Here is a 16,913-nt window from a genome sequence, read left to right as displayed (position 1 = left end):
AGGCGGCCAGTCAATAAACTGTATGGAAGGAGGGAGAGAAGGAAGAGCGGAGAGCTAGGTTAGCAGGATCGGGTGAGAGAGAAGGAAGCAGGAGAAGAGGAAGGTCTTGAGTTTCCTGAACTTGAGAATTTCAGGCTCAAGACGGAGGGTGTCAGGGAGGCTGTTCCAGATGGAGGCACCTGCTGAGGAAAGGGATCTCTCTCCAAATCTCTGTTTGGAGAACCGGCTCACTCGCAAAAGGTTCGAGGTATAAGAGCAGAGGGCTCGAGAGGGGCAGTATTTAGGATGGCAACTTTGACGTTAAGTAGGTCCCAGGCCCCAGAAAGCCTAGAGGACAATGCAGAGGGTCTTGAATTTGATCCTTGCAGCCACAGGGAGTCAGTGAAAGGATTTCAGCACCGGAGAGATGCAGTCCCTGGACTGGAGGCCAAGGATAAGTCTTGCAGTTCTGTTCTGTATGAGTTGAAGAGGGCGCAGGGTGGAAGCAGGGAGGTTGAAGAGTCTGTTGCAGCAGTCCAGCCTGGAGAGAACTAGGGCGCTGGAGACAGTAAGCCTCTGACGGAAAGTGAGAGGAGGAGGTGTAGTTGACAGACTTTTGAAATCTCAAATGTGAGGGGAGAAGTCGAGAGTGGAGTTGAAGATGACCCGATGGTTTTTGGCCTCACAGGTAGGGGTAGGTGCAGGGGCAAGGGGGGCCAGCCAGAGTGAGGGGGAAAAGCAGGAACAGGTGTTCCAATGCGAACAATCTCAGTTTTACTGGCATTGAGACTAAGGTCGTTTGCAGCACACCAAGACTGAATAGCAGACAGTCAGGTATGAGTGAGGAGGAAGTGGCGGCTGAGGCGAGCCTGTGAGATAGTTGCGTGTCATCTGCACAACACTGGAAATTAGAGGTGAAAGTTGTAATCACACGTGCCAGGTCAGCTATGTCGACGTTGAAAAACCAGGGGGATAAGTTAGAACCCTGGGGAACGCCGCAGGTTGAGAGGGTGATAGTTGAGAGAAAGGCACCAAGTTCGACCTCGGATGGGCGGTCGGAGAGAAAAAGAGGTTAGCCATGCCAGAGCCTGACCTGCGATTCCCAAGGTGTCACGAAGCCTTGAGATCAGGATGTTGTGGTTAACCGTGTCAAACGCAGAGGAGAGATCAAGGAGAATGAGGACAGAGGGAGTGTTGGTGTCAAGATTTGAGAGCGGGTGTTCAGAAGAGCAGCTTCTGTGCCTCTGGATGCTCTAAAGCCAGACTGATGGTTGTGGAAATAGCTGATCGATTCTGTGTGGAGGTCTTGCTGAGAGATAACCAGCTTCTCCAGGAGTTTGCCCAGGAAGGGAGTGATAGAGATCAGGCGGTAGTTTGACGGAATGGAAGGGTCAGCAGAGGGTTTCTTGAGAAGAGGGTGCACAAGGGAGTGCTTGAGAGCATTGGGAAAACTCTAGTGGAAAAGGAGAGGTTGCAAAGGTCGGCCAAGGCTGGTGCGAGGGAGTCACTTTCGTCCTTGATGGTTTTGGAGGGGCATGGGTCAACTTGCTTGGATGAGGCCTTCATAGACCAGACTTGTCTGGTGACCTAATCAGGTGTGACGGGAGAGACGAGTGGAGGTGGGGCCAGGGGAGGCACTGGTGCTGGTTTGTGCTGTGGTGTGAGGGGAAGGGAGGAGACGATGTCTTGGGATTGTGTGGTGAAGTGTGCTGCCAGGGCCGAGCAGAGGTCCTGCGTGGGAATGACAGAGGAGGTGGCTGCTGCAGGATTGGTCAGTTCCTTGCAGACTTTGAAAGGTTTGGCCGTGTTTGATACCACGGAGATGCCGGCTTGAATAAAGACTTTTCTTGAAGCGGATACAGAGTCAATATTGCCTTTGAAAGAGGCTGCAGGCCAGTTTGTCAGATGGTCCGCATTAGGCAAGATTGTATGCAGTACCCTGTGGGTGCACAACAACCCTGACATTGTGGCAATAGGAACCCAACCTTTGGTATAAGTCTGTACGACACAGGTTGGTAGCGTGTTGAGCAGCCAGGATTATCTCAAGAGGGGTAAATGTGAGCTGTAGGGGAGGTACACAGAGTTTCACAGTGACAAGTATTCAAATAAACTCTTACACACAAGGTTTCTTGATTAAACAATTATTAATATATGTATCAGTCGGTTAGAATAAGCCTTCTTCAGAAAGGAGCAATATAAAGCAATACACAAATACACATCAAAAATACACACTCCTAGTTTTCTAAATCAGTAAATACCCATGTGGGATGACATACAAGCACTACCTACACCCGCAGGTGACTTCAATAGCTAGGTTGCTATTGACCTTAATCAATCACCGTTGTATTTAGAATATTCTTGAGAGTAGTGTTAAAGAGAAGAGAGTTTAGAATAAAACAAGTATTCACACAGTTATTCGTAAGCAGGTAAGTACTTTCAAAACAACCCCCTAATGCAAAGTCAGTTCCCCCTTTCCTTGAAGGAAGGCAGAACACATAAGTAAGGGCGTGAAGAGTCTTTCAGGGAGCCAGGCCAGCCAATGTTAAGTTAGCAAAAGTCAAGGTGAGCAGAAGCACTTCTTGCAGGTAAGTAGAAGGTCTTTCACAATTGTTAGGCAGAGTGTGTATGCAGTACCCTTTGGGACCACTACACACAACTATGACTACAGGTGTAAGCAAAACCAACCTTTGTACACTACAGCTTTTGGTAGCAGAGCTGAGCAACCAGGCTGATCTCAAGAGGGAATGTGAGCTGTAATGATGTTACACAGAGGTCTACAATCACAGGTGTTCAAATAAACTCTTACACTCAAGGCTTCTTGGTTAAACACTTATTAAAATATTCAACAGTCAGTTGTAAAACATTCACTAGAAGGAGGCAGTCAAATATCACATACAAATATTCTTCAGTACTGTACTCGTTAAGTTTCTGAGGCATTCAAACTACTTTGAAGGAGGAGCAAAAAGGAATAGGTTTAGAACATAAAAGGATTACAATTTCTTAGACAGTGCAGATACTTTGAGTTCACCAGAAGAGACAATTCAATTCAATAGGCTAGTCCAAAGTCAATGGGCTTAAAGTCTTGGATAGGATAAAAACGGTCCTGGCAAGTAAATGCTAAAGTCTCTGTCGAAGTTCTCAGAAGTAGTTTGTAAAGCAAAGAATTATAGGATGGGTCACAAGCCAATTAGGCCTGCTAGTTGCGAAATGTTCACGCACTTTCACTGCGAGAGGTAAGTACTCTCAGTCTCATTTCACAGTAGCTTTCAAATGAAGAAAAAGATGCAGCTGAAGACTTCTGTTCCTGGCAGTTCCTGCAGATCCTGGTGTTCCAGGGCCTCAGTCGTGGGGACAAGAGGGAGGACGTCTGAGGAGTCCTGCACTGCAATGGCACAGTCACTGCTCGCAACTGGCAATCTTCAAACAAGTGGCACTTCTGTGTTTCAGCACCTAGCGTCTACCACAAATAGCAACACTGCGGTTCCTGGCTGTCGAGATGGACTTTCCTTGCATCTGGGATCCCGCACTCTGTTGAGGTGGCTGAAGCTCGGTCAGTCCTGCTTCCTGGGAGTCCGCAGGATCTTCCTGGAGCTCTTGGCAAGCTTAAAAGCAACGCAAACAATCTGGTGTTCCTCTCCCTGGCTATTCGGTTCCAGCAGCAACTGCAGTGCAATTTCAAGCAGCTCTGAGAGGATGTCCAGGTGGCTTACTTTGGAGTCGATTGGTCCCACCAACTCAAAGGGAGAAGTCGTCCTTGCAGGGGCTTCTCTGCCAATTCGAATTTGGAGTTTCAGCACAGCAGCAGGGCTTCACCGGGCAAACCAACGGTCCAGGAGGTGCAGCAGGTGTCCTCTTCAAGATCTTATTCAGATTCCTTCGTCCAATGGTCGACTCTGCCTTCCAAGCCAAAAAGCCTCACCTTTTATGCAGGTTTCTCCCATTCATTCCAGCCTAGCTGTCAGTCAACCAGCAGGGTGGCTGTCCTTGCCGGACAGCCAGCCGGCCGGCCAATTACCTAGTGCATTCCTGTCTCCTAGGAGACTAAGCACAGGGAGTTGGGCACCTCCCTCACTTCCTGCCCCCGCCAGACACCTGGAGCCTGAGGTGGGCTTCACTCGTGAATCCCACAAAAGGCAAAATGAACAAAGGGACCTAAAACGTGGTTTGGCGGGCAGAGTAAATCTCAAGAAGGACCTTTCTACAAAGAAATGGAAAAAAAAGAAGACCGGGCCATTTTGACAAAAATGGAACCCATCGGTGTTTTACTGTGCCTGCGAAAGCCTGCGGTAAAAACACACAATGGTAGTAAAAAGTAAACCACATCATCGAGGAAAGGGTAACATAAAAATGTTACATGAGAAGCTAGACAAAGGGGATACTAAGTAACCCCTCCAGCACCCTATTGTAAGATAGTGTGTGCTGGGTATAGAATGTTACAAATGTAAGTAAAGTCAATTTCACTTTACCGCGCTGGGAAACAGTAGTTTATCGCAAAGAAGGTATTTAAACATTGGGGAAATCTGAAAGGCTTCCCTGTGCCACTGCACTGAAGGTTCTGTGTGACACCATGGGGTTGGTCAGACTCCACAACCAAAAGAAACAGAGTTCAAAATCACATGAAAATACATGAGTGGGAAAAGGGGTCTCGCTCTCTCCATGTTAAAAAAAAAAAATCAAGTCCTCAAAATCTCCCCAACAGTCCGCCAGACGAATTCCATTTCTGCTCAACTGCCTTGCACTTGCGTTTAAGGGCAGCCAGGTCTGAGTCGTACCAAGAGTTGCACTTTTTGGAAGGCTTCAGTCGGACCCTCATGACAGGAGCAAGAATATCAAGAGTGTTGGAGATAAAGAGATTAAAGGCAATGAGGGCTGTGTCTTGGTGGGAGTCAGCCGCAGGAAACGGAGGAGAGTATGTGGGGACGAAGGCAGTCACTGTCCCTTTTTTCATGGGTCTGGTGATCTTGAAGCCCAGTGGCTGTGCCGGGTGAGTTGCTGTCAGAGGAGAGGAGAGCTTCAGGTGAGTTGATAGAAGATAGTGGTCAGTCCAAGAGAGAGAGGTAGTGAGAGGGATAGAGAGTGGGATGTCATTGGAGATGAGACCATCCAACGTGTGGCCCTCGGTATGAGTGGAGCCAGAGGATAGAATAGAGAGGGAGAGAGAGTTGCGCAGGTTGCGAAAAGGTACAGACAAGTCAGGCGAGTCAAGGTGGATGTTGATGTCACCAACAGGAGGAGTTGAGAGGAGGAGGAGAGAAGAGAAGATGCTAGGTTGGCCCATTCGGAGAGGAAGAGAGTGAGCCGTCCAGGAGGCCGACAGGTGGGCATAAGGAGAGTCCATTTAGGAGAGAGTGAGAGCCTGCAGACTAGGCACTCGAAAGAGGTATAGGTCTGAATAGGGATATAGACACGGGTATCCATACAGGGAAGATCAGTGCTACTCCACAGTCTGCCTTTTTCAGCCTGGGCGCTGAAAGGATTTTGTAGCTTTCAGGAAGTCGAGTGTCAAAGTTTGTGACAGAGCTGTTTTTGAACCATGTTTCAGTGATGGAGAGCACATCAAGATCCATGGCTTCCAGTAGGTTGCAGATATCAGTTGAGTGTTTAACAGCAGAGCGACCGTTAAGGGTGGCAATGTGGAGTAGTTTGTCATCCTTAAAGGTCTTCCCTGGGGGGGGGGGCGCATGGGACAGTGGTCGTCCCCTCCACCCCCCTGAGGGTGGTAAGAGGGCCAGAGAAATAGCAGTGGATGGAGGAGAAGTCCAGGCCGGCAAGGGTATAATTTCAAAACAGGAAAATGTTAAAGAAAAGAACATATTGCTCATATTATGAAGGAAACAAAAATTGTGTGTGCTAAGGAATAATAGAATAAAGCAAGAAATAGAAAGTAAACAACACAAACTTTAAGTAGTGGTCCACATTTAGGAGATTTGTTAACTTATATGCCCATGGTTCCATATGGCGAACACACTCACTGTTAAGCACCACAAACTAATCTGTTTCTAAATAAGTTTTCAATACAATGAAGCAAGTCTTTGGTTTCATAGTTTTTCTTGAGAAGGAATACAATCCGATTAAGCACATGCACTTTGTCACAAGAAATAGATAAGAGAATGAAACCAGACAAACATGATGATTCATTATTATGGAGAAACCTAACCTTCTCTGAGGATCTACTGCCCAATCGCCTTCCCATTCCCAACCTTTTGGGGGCATGAAACTTTCTTTTTTTAGCTTAATTGTTCCTGTAACGTCAGAAAACTTGTGACGCTTTAGTAGTCCTGTTGTGCCCCATTTTCCAAACATCAAGGCTTGATTTTCATACTATGGGAAAAAATAAAAGACATGCGAAAATGCAATGAAAACTTGAATATCTAAAAACATAATATGCCATACTGTTATTCTAAAAGAATGCATGTCTGTAACCATTATGGTGAAAAGCTCAGCCTTACATTTTTTTTATTTTTTTTAAGGTTAATAACTAGGCAGTCAACTATACTCCAAGCTAAAAGAGAAGAGCTTGCCCACTAGGAAAATAATTCATGATATTGAAACTTCAGAGGAACTTATGGGCAGAAGAAAGGATTAATCACAAGACGTTTGTTAAATGACTACTTTGCTCATCACTCCTGTTTCCCAAAATGATTGTGGCTAGATAAAAACAGAATACTGCACTGCCCCCCAAAAAAGACCACTCAGAAGGAATGCATAGTACGACTCTCGGCTTGAGCTTTTTCAATTTTAAAATGAAACATCGAGACCTGACATCATTTAATACTAGTACCTTAAGATTGATCATTTCAAATACATACCAAAAATATACACAAAGGTATTAAAAAGAGAAAATGATTTAACATTCAACAAACATTTTAGATTAGAATATATTTTCTGCAGTTAACTATCAAACAGTAGCCACCATTTACTCACCAACATATTAAAAAAATGTAAAAGCCCAAATAAATTTGCATCATCAATACACAATTTCATTTCAAGAATAAAATATGGTCCTCACAAAAATGCATTGTATTGTCAGCGGTCACAATATTTAATATGTTTGTGTGGTTTTTGTATAGGGATATATGAATGCCTAGGTTGTCGACCCTCACATTGACATCCAAGTATACAATCTCAGTAGAGTTGTGACATTCAGTAAATCTCAGATTCACAGCATTGTTGTTAATACTGTCCACAAAAGAGCCCCACTCTTTCATTTCCTCTCCAAATTATAAAAACATCATCATCATCAATATAACGCCACCAACCAATAATTTGTGTGGGAAAACTAACTGAAAGTAAATCAGACATAAAAGTAGCCTCCCACCACCCCATGGTCAAATTTGCGTAGGACGGAGCAAAGTTACTGACCAGGGCAGTACCTCTAACTTGATTATAAAAGGAGCCCTCAAACAGAAAAACATTGTTGGTTAAGCAAAACAAAAGCATGTCCAAAATCATACCACTGTGCCCTAAAAAATTCAGAGATCGAGTGTCCAAAAAATATTTGCAAGCTGTCAACCCAGTCGTGTGATCAATAGAAGTATAGAGAGAAACAACATCAAGAGTTGCCAACATGAATCCCTCCTCCCAAGGTATATCAGTAATGTGACTTAGAAAGTCCTTGGTATCCCGTAGATATGAAGGTAAAACCGAAACTAGTGGAAACAGGGTCTCATCGATGAACTGGGCCATATGTTCTAAAAGGGAACCACATAGAGTGACAATAGGCCTGCCTGGCGGATGAGTCAGAGACTTGTGTGTCTTAGGCAGAAAGTATATATTAGGGATGGTATGGCTGGCAGGAACGAGAAATTTAGCCACCTCGTCCTCAATAAGGCCTTTATTGGCCCACTTGGCACATAGAGAAGTGAGCTCAGGCAATATTTGACCCAAAGGATTTTTAGAAAGCCTGGAATAGCAGCACTGATCCCCGCAGTTGACGATTTGCTTCAGCCACATAACAATCCCTGTCCTGGATGACAATATTGGAGCCTTTGACGGCTGGTTTTATCACAATATTGGACAAATTCTGTAGTTCACTCAGGGCCGAACGTTGTGAGATGGTCAAATTCTATTTATGGTTGAAGGGTTTCTTCAGCAATTTACGAAAATCACTGACGCAGAGATCATGTAATGCCTCAATGCAGCCCCCCCACAGAGAATTGAGGATTGAACCCGGACTCGTTTTTCAGTTTAGTACGAATATCCAGTTGGGATCAATGTCAAAGTCAACAGGGTCGAAGGTGGAGGGGAAAAATAGTTCATTATTGAGACAAGCCAGATCGGTCAACATAGGGATGTCCGTAATGCAAAGGTCAGTTCGGCCGGCACGAGGCACAGGTGGTCTGGCCAGCGGTGGATTAATAGAAAAGAACTTTTTGAGTCCGACCTTACGTAGGAATTTGTCAAAGTTCAAACGTGACTCAACATAGTCAAACGTGACTCAACATAGTCAAACGTCGTGGTGAGGCAGAAATTCAAGCCCAGTGAGAGTAGTGATAATTGCGGGCCCGTGAGTATGGGGTTAGACATTAACAATTTGATGGATCTTCATATTTTCCGTTGTTACTGTTTTGCTCTAGAGCGCATTGACCTGCCCTGTTGATTTACATCGGAGCCGTTTCCCACAACAGCCTCGACGTTTTTTTTCCTTTTGGCAATTTCTGTTTGTTTCCCCTCCCTCTTCCTCTTCCTTTGCTCTTGCCACAGCCTCTGCCTTTCTTTTGGTTTTTTCCATCTTGGCACAAGAGTTTCATTTCGTCTAAAAAAAAATATTCAACTGCTATTTCGTCATTTTCTGAGACAGAGACATCAGACTCTGAAGAAATAGCCTCAGCATCGCCCAGTTGTTTTGGCAATAGTTGTGTTGCCGAGCTTTTGCGCAATGAGTCAAATCGTTTAGCAAAGGTGAAAATCCATCCTGATTCATAGTCTGTTTTGTCTCTGATAAACTTTATGTTTGCGCTGTTTAATTTCCTCTTCATAGGCAAGCAGACCCTCTTCGATTTTCGTCTGCAGTTTCTTTCCCTCTTCAGTGCTTGGGCCATTAAGTAATTCAGATTCTAATTTTTCAAGATGTGAAAGCACAGCAGTACGGTCTCAGTTGGCATATTTCACCAAAATCTTCAAAAACTGCACAGAACAATGGCTACTAGCACCAACCCACTCTTCCAGCAAACGCGTGGATCCTGGTCCTCGAATGAAGGTGTTGTCATGATGTGTAGGCCATGAGGCACGCGGCCCACATCAAGAAAATTTTGCAGGGAGTGCTCCTCCAACCACTTTGAGATCTCCTTCTTGCGAGATTTTTCTATTTCTCGAAGTAAAGTTAGTTCAATAGAAGTATTGGTGCTAATCTTCTTAGTCCCACTGTTGGGTAGAGCTGCTGGTAGATCCTGTTTCTCATTAAATAAATCCCAGGCCTGGAGTAGCTGGGCTGCCACCCTGGCGTCCTGCATGCTTGTGTGTGTGATTGCCAATAGCCAAAGAAAATATCTTTAGCATTTACCAGAGAACAAGATGTAAAAATATGCAGGAAGTGACCTCAACAAGGCAAAGTCGTCCACAGTAAAAATAACGTGGATCGACATGCAGGAGCAGTAGAAACTGGTGCAGAGTGAGTGAAACGAGCACTATACCACAGCATAAGCCTTGGGGAGATTAGAAGAAAACTCAATAGACACCTACCTGTGAGCCGTTGTCCGTGCGTCCTCCGGCACACATTACAAAAGCTGACATCAGAGGGCAGCCAGTTCCAACTCCCTAGGGGGTGCTGCACTCATACATACATATATATACACACACACACACACACACACACACACATATATACATATACACATACACACATACACACACACACATATATATACATATACACATACACACATATTTTTTTTTTTTGTGTCCAATTGGAACACAGTTAATATTTTTTCCACAGCCAGCTGGTGAAGCATGTGAATAGACCCATCCATATTGGGAGGACAAGTTGGCCACAAAGTTAAACCAATATTCTTGCAGTGGGTAACGAAGAGGCGCAGTCAGGCTTTACTGTTAAGAAGGGATGGGCTGTGTGGAGCGTCAGTAGGACGGAGACTCCGATTAGTAATGTCACTGCTGTTTCATTAACACAAATAATAATGCCCATTTTCCCCTATATTATGAAGCGCCCCAACCTAACAAACCCTGCTATGGTGCTAGTCAATCGTCAGTGAATGTCTTGAAAATAAACAGTCCACCGTCCCTTCTTTGATTGGGCTTTCCTTGCCTTGATTGATACCATTTTGATCACTCCCATTAACAGTGCTCATTCACTCCTCTTTGTAACACTGTTCTAATGTATTTTCTTGACTGAGATGAGTATATTTACTCCAATAAGGATTCTCATTCCCTCTTTCCTATGACAATGTTATAATCTCTTTCTTTTGACTGGGACGAGTATGAGCCTTCCAATAATACTTTGCCATTCCCATCCCCGAGTCTCCCACTTTTCCCAATACCTGAAGTTCAGAGGGATGTCATCACTGGGATTCCTAGTCGTTCAGGGTCGGTTCTCTCCCTCTCCAGGTTGGTCTCTTGTGTCCCTTCCACATCTTTTCCTCGGTTTCTTCTTAGTAGGTGGCCGCTCTATTTCACATTAACCAGCTTGTTCCGCATTTTGCAGATGCGCAGTGGTTTTGGCGTGGTGGCTGGGACCCTCGTTCCACCACAAGCCTTCTGTGGTCATGCCACCACTCTGTGTCTGGACTTGGACGCCACGCTTCCGGCTCAGTTTCTCAGTCTCTCAGTCTCCTCGCTACAGGGCATATCGCATCTCTCCACTTCTCGCACTCACAGCTCCAGGGCACTGCACTTGCAGTGTCCGTCTCTCAAGCCAGCGTTCAAGCCTTTTTCTAATTCACAGGTTCTTCCCTTTCGTCTCCAGGCTCCTCCCCTTTTGAGGACATAGGTAGCTGAGGGTTTTTTCCGGCACATCTACTCGTCGTTTTTGCTCTGTCTCCAGCGGTTTCTGTTCTCCTGCGTACATCTTTGACCCGGTTGAATGGGAATGTATATTTAATGCAAGATTTACCACTTCCTGTTGACAATAACAGTATTGTTTTTTCTTCATGTACATCTTCACAAGAAAGGTTTGAAGATGTTATTTTAGAATATTCTTTAGGGAGTTCCTTACAGCAATGGGAGTCCTTGTCCCCAAAGGGGGAGTCTCTCCTGGTGGTGGGGGCTGGGGTAGAGAAGAACAAGTTTCTTTTCTTACCTGGTAACATTCTATCGATGGGATGTTCCTCCGACGTATTCCACATCTTTGACAGGTAATTACCACAGCTGTGCTGCTTCGGAAACTTTTTCAGCGTACGCTTAGGCATCCTGCGTCAATGACGTCGATACGCTCCCTCGAGGACTTCCTCTGACGGTCGACGTCACTGGATGTTGTAAGTAGGACGCATGACACCCGTAGCCTCAGTTGTAGTTTTTTCCCCCCAGAACGTGTGGCACCAATCTTCTGCCAGAATGACTACAGAAAGCCTTGCGGAAATGGAAGCTGCAATCGCATAAGAAATTCTGCAGAGGGCCAGGTAGGGAGGGTACAATGTGGAATACGTCGGAGGAACATCCCATCGAAAGAACGTTACCAGGTAAGAAAGTAACTTGTTCTTCGAGGGGATTGTGTCCTCCGACGTATTCCACATCTTTGACAGACTCCCAAAGCAGTACCAATGTAAGGAGGTGGGAAAAGAATTTAGACATTTTTAGAATGCCCAATCGAATTGCAGAATGGAGGACTGCCTTGCCAAAGGCCAAATCTTGCCCATGAATAGAGTCCAAGGCATAATGTTTTACAAAGGTATGGACAGAAGCCCATGTGGCCGCTACGCAAATATTGCGAATCGAAACACCCCTCTTTAGTGCAGTGGAGGCAGCCAGACCCCTAGTAGAATGGGCCCGTAAACCTACAGGAGGGTTCTTCCCCGCCAAACGATAACATTCAGAGATCGTCAAAATGATCCATCTAGACAAGGTCTCCTTAGAAACAACCTGACCTAAACGCCTTCCAGCGTAACCAATAAAGAGCTGATCATCCACTCTGACCCGGGACATCCGTGAGAGATAGAAACTCAAAGCTCTCCTAGGATCCAACCTATGGAGCCTCTCCTCTTCCTTACCAGGATGTGGAGGAGGATAGAATACCGGAAGAATTACCTTCTGGCTCAGATGGAATTCCGACACAACCTTCGGAAGAAAGGAAGGTCGTACCCTCAGGACAACCCTGTCCTTATGGAACACAGTGAAGGGTGGCTTGGTGGAAAGTGCCTGCAACTCACTCACTCACTCTGCGTGCGGAAGTAACCGCAACTAAAAATACAGTCTTAAAGGACAACAGTCTCAACGGACAAGAATGTAAGGGCTCAAACGGAGCTCCCATTAGGAATTTTAGAACCAAATTCAAATCCCATCCCGGCACCTGGAAAGGTGACGGTGGAAACACATGAGTTAGCCCTTTTAGAAACTGAGAGATCAAAGGGATTTTAAAATAACATTCCTCAGAGGAGCGCTTAAATATAGACAGCGCCGCCAGATAACCCTTAATGGTACCCACTTGCAGGCCCTTCTGGGCTATAGAAAGCAAAAAAGACAAAACCAAAGGAATGGAACATTGGAAAGGATCCACATTCTGTACCCTGCACCAGTCGCAGAACTTCTTCCAATGGCAACGGTACAGGGATTTCGTTGCGGGCCTTCTGGCCAAAAGCAACACCTCCATCACGTCTTCAGGGATGTCCCAATCTTTATACCTCAGCCTTTCAGATACCAAGCATGAAGGGTGAGAGACTTGATCTCTGGATGGAGAACTCGACCCCCCTCTTGTGAGAGCAGATCGTCTCGGTAGGGAAGATGACGTGGAGGGCAGATGGACATGTCTAGAAGGTCCGGGTACAACGCTCTCCTGGCCCATGCCGGAACAATGCGGATCATCCGGAACCAAACCTCCGCAACACCTGCAGAATGACGGGGACTGGAGGGAACGCGTACAGCAGTGGGAAGGACCACTCCACTATGAACGCGTCCCGTAAGGCTCCTCTTGGAGGCAATTCCCACAAGCAGAACCTTCTGCACTTCTGGTTGACACTGGTGGCGAAGAGATCCACTTGGGGGGTTCCCCAAACGGCAAAGATCTCCAAAAGAACTTCCTGAGCCAGCTCCCACTCGTGAGAGACCGTGCTCTGCCTGCTCCGAGCGTCCGCTGCCTCGTTTTGGTCTCCGGCCAGATGAACTGCTGAGATCGAAATTTCCTGCTGGATGGCCCAGAACCAGAGCTGCATCGCCTCCCTGCACAGTGGCAGTGACCGACCCCCTCCCCTTTTTGTTGAGGTAGTGCTTGGCCACTGTATTGTCCGTCATAATCAGGACACTCTTCCCCCGTACAGACGGCAGAAAAGCCTTCAGGGCTAGCCTGACAGCCCGCAGCTCTAACAGATTGATGTGGAGTCTGGACTCCGACAGAGACGAACGACAGCCGACTGTCAGCTCGTTGTCATGAGCTCCCCAACCCGTGAGGGATGCGTCCGTCACGATCGTCACCTCCAGCCACGGTTGCCAAAACAAAGCCCCCTTCAACAGGTTTCCTTCGACGGCCCACCACAGAAGGTCCTGGGCGACCGAGGGCGGAATCTGAACAGGGTCCGACATCCTGCCGGAGAACTGCGACCACTGCATCTTGAGTGCCCACTGCAGAGATCTCATCCACAGCCTGGCCTCTGGCACCAGTAAAATGCAGGATGCCATGAGACCGAGCAACCTCAAGAACTCGAACGCCGGGAGACTCTGGGCACGTTGAAATTTGTCCACCATCTGCAGAATATGATGAGCCCTCACCTGGGGAGGCAAACATTGCCCCAGCGATGTATCGAGCACTGCTCCAATGTACTGGAGCCGCTGGGTAGGTGTCAAATGGGACTTCTTTAAATTGAGGGAGAAGCCCAGCCTGTGAAGGCAGTGGCAGGTGACTGACAGATGATCCAGGGCTTGCTCGGGAGAGCACGCCCTGATCAACCAATCATCCAGGTAGGGGTAGACGTGAATCCCTCCTTTCCTGAGATACGCTGCCACCACCACCATCAGCTTGGTGAAGACCATCGGGGCAGAGGTCAATCCGAACGGCAGGACCCGAAACTGAAAAAGCGAGTCGCCAACCGCAAACCTCAGGTACTTCCTGTGCTTGGGATGAATCGGCACATGAAAGTAAGCATCCTTGAGGTCAAGAGACACCAACCAATCCTGAAGTTGAAGGACCTGGAGGACTTGAGAAAGAGTAACCATCTTGAACTTGTCCTTCCTGAGGAGCTTGTTCAAACCACGCAAGTCCATGATGGGTCTTAATCCTCTGTCTTTTTTCGGAATCAAAAAATATGGGGAATATCATCCATTGTTCCTCTCCGCTACAGGCACCAGTTCTATGGCGCCTTTCTCCAGCAGGGATTTGATTTCCTGCGCAAGGAGCTTCCCCGGTGGGTTGTCGTGAGGCCTGTGCCGGAAAGGAAGACAGTAGCCGTGGGCTATGATCTCCAGAACACACGCCTCTGAAGTAATGGCACGCCATTCTACAAGATGCTGCGCCAGCCTTCCCCCAACCGGCAAACCATGGGACATGGTCTCATGACTGAGCTGAAGCGGCTGCAGCAGTGCCTGAGGGCAAAGAGGCAACTGCCCGAGCGGCTTTGGCACCTCGAGTACCTTGTTTTCCACCTCTGGTACTCCTACATTGGCCCCTTTGACTGGCAGCCCCCCTCGATTTACTAAAGGAAGAGTAGTATCGAAAGGAGCTTCCCCTCCATTGCTGTCCCCTAAGCCGAAAAGGCAGAGGTTGACGCACTGCAGCACTCAAGGACTTTGCTGCAGATTTAGAGGTCTGCAACCTCTCAAAGCTCTCGTCAGCCTTGCTGCCAAAAAGATGGACACCATCAAAGGGCATGTTGAGAAGCCGGGACTGTACATCAGGAGCAAAGCCAGACTTCCGCAACCACGCACACCTGCGCATCACGATGTTCGCTGCCATGGACCGGCTGACACAGTCTGCCACATCCAGACCCGACTGAACGGACTCACATGGCACCCTTGCCATCCTGAACCATAGCAAGAAAACCATCCCGTTCCCCCCCCTTCGGGAATATGTTCAGCTGCCAACGAGACACGATTCCAGAGTGTGCATGAATCTTGCAAGGGCACAAACGGATTTGGCTGCCTTTAAAGCCATACCCCCAGAAGAAAATACCTTCTTCGCCCAACCATCAAAGCGTTTGTCGTCCCTATCGGGAGGGATCGTAGGGTACGCTGCCTGCTTTGCTGGGGCCGTAGCCGCCTGCACCACCAAACTCTCCGGAGTAGGGTGCATGTACAAGTAGCATGGGTCACCACTGGCTGGACAGTATTTTTTCGGCAAAGACATGTTCACTGTCGGGAGACTCTCCGGCGCAGTCCAAACCGCTGCCACCCTTCTCTGTAAGGCCATGTGAAATGGCAACACCGGGTCAGTGGGTGGACCTTGGTCAAGGATATCTGGATATCTGTCAGGTCATCCTGCAGAAAATCCACAGGTGGAGAAGACCACCCAGATATTCCATCACCCTCGACGTGAGGCGCCTGTACAAAGATTCAGCATGCGTACCAGGCTCAGGCCTGCCAAACTCAACCTCCGGGGAGGTCTCAAGACCACTGGCATCTTGCAAAGACTTACGAAGGTCTTCCAGCTGGCTATGTCCAGACAACAAGTTATCAGGAACCTCAGGAGGCACCTCATCCTCAGACCCTTCCTCAACCTCTGAAATGTACTCCAAGGGTTGGAACAAGTCCACCCTGGGAGGAGGAACAGAGTATGGGTCGAGAATAGGCTGCACAGACTTGTTGAGCACCTTTCTAGGAGCTTCTACAGCTCTCCAGGGTACCTCCGGCAAAAATTCCTCCAAAAGGTGTCGGGGCGTCGATGTCGACCGAGGCGCCGACGACTTAGACAGCGGCTTCGAGGCCGGAGCCCTGTGCGTGTCCTTCGACGGCCTCAGCGCTGATGGCGTCGATGGCCTCCTCTGAGCCGGAGCCTCGGCAAAGTCCCTCGATGGACATGGCACTGGTGCCTTCTTCGAAGGCCTCACAGGTTCCAATGGTCTCAATGGCGTCGAGGACCGGGACCTGGAGCGGCCCTGATTGCGATCCTCCTTGTCCGACCGGGACCTCGAAGGTTCCCGATGATCGCACCGACCGCCCGAGACCGAAGGCGTGCGAGTGGTGGCCCTAGAGCGTTCCTTGCCGGCTTCTCTCGAAGGCGCAGTCAGAACGGTGGCCTGCGACTCAAAAATCGCCATCATCTCCTTAAGGAAGGTGGCCCATTCCTCCGGAGATGAATGCTTGGTAGGACAAGCAACCTGCTGTCTGGCGGAGTCCTCAGATGAGGACGGGGAAGGTGACCGATGACGGCGCTTCCGTGCATGCCTCGAAGAGGCCGAGGAATGGCGGGACCCCCTCCTGGAACGAGACCCCCCCTGGACTTACGCCGACGTGGAGTGTCACCCTTTGAATCGTCGGTCGAAAGTCCAGCGGACTTCGATTTACGGGGCTTGGAAACCCTATCCGCCGACAGCTTCTTCCACTCCCGCAAGGCCTTCGACGTCAAAGACTGCCATTCGCCGCAGTCATCCGTGGCATGGCTCTCACTGAGGCACCAAAGGCAGACATTGTGCGGGTCCGTCAGAGACATCTTGGACCCACAGTCCCGACACTTCTTGAAGCCTGACTTCGGGGTAGCAGAAGACGAAGACATATTCTCGTATTAACACAACGATATTCGAAGAACGATTCACAAGAGAGATTTCGAAGCAAACACGTTCGCGGAAAAAACGGAACTGAAAAAGTTTCCGAAGCAGCGCAGCTGTGGTAATTACCTGTCAAAT

General features: G+C 47.9%; 1 protein-coding gene across 1 annotated transcript in view; it reads right to left on the bottom strand.

Moving 5' to 3' along the window:
- MYOF (myoferlin) overlaps positions 1-16,913 on the bottom strand; it is a 1,388,224-nt gene that overhangs the window by 675,620 nt on the left and 695,691 nt on the right. The window contains exon 25 of the mRNA XM_069611360.1: positions 6,137-6,300. Coding sequence (XP_069467461.1) covers positions 6,137-6,300 — 164 coding nt within the window. The remainder of the gene's footprint in view (positions 1-6,136; positions 6,301-16,913) is intronic.

The sequence above is a fragment of the Ambystoma mexicanum genome, chromosome 8, assembly GCF_040938575.1.
Source record: "Ambystoma mexicanum isolate Mex_15411 chromosome 8, UKY_AmexF1_1, whole genome shotgun sequence".
NCBI lineage: Eukaryota > Metazoa > Chordata > Amphibia > Caudata > Ambystomatidae > Ambystoma > Ambystoma mexicanum.
Note: the sequence above shows the minus strand (reverse complement) of the source record. Positions and strands in the feature narration are given on the sequence as shown.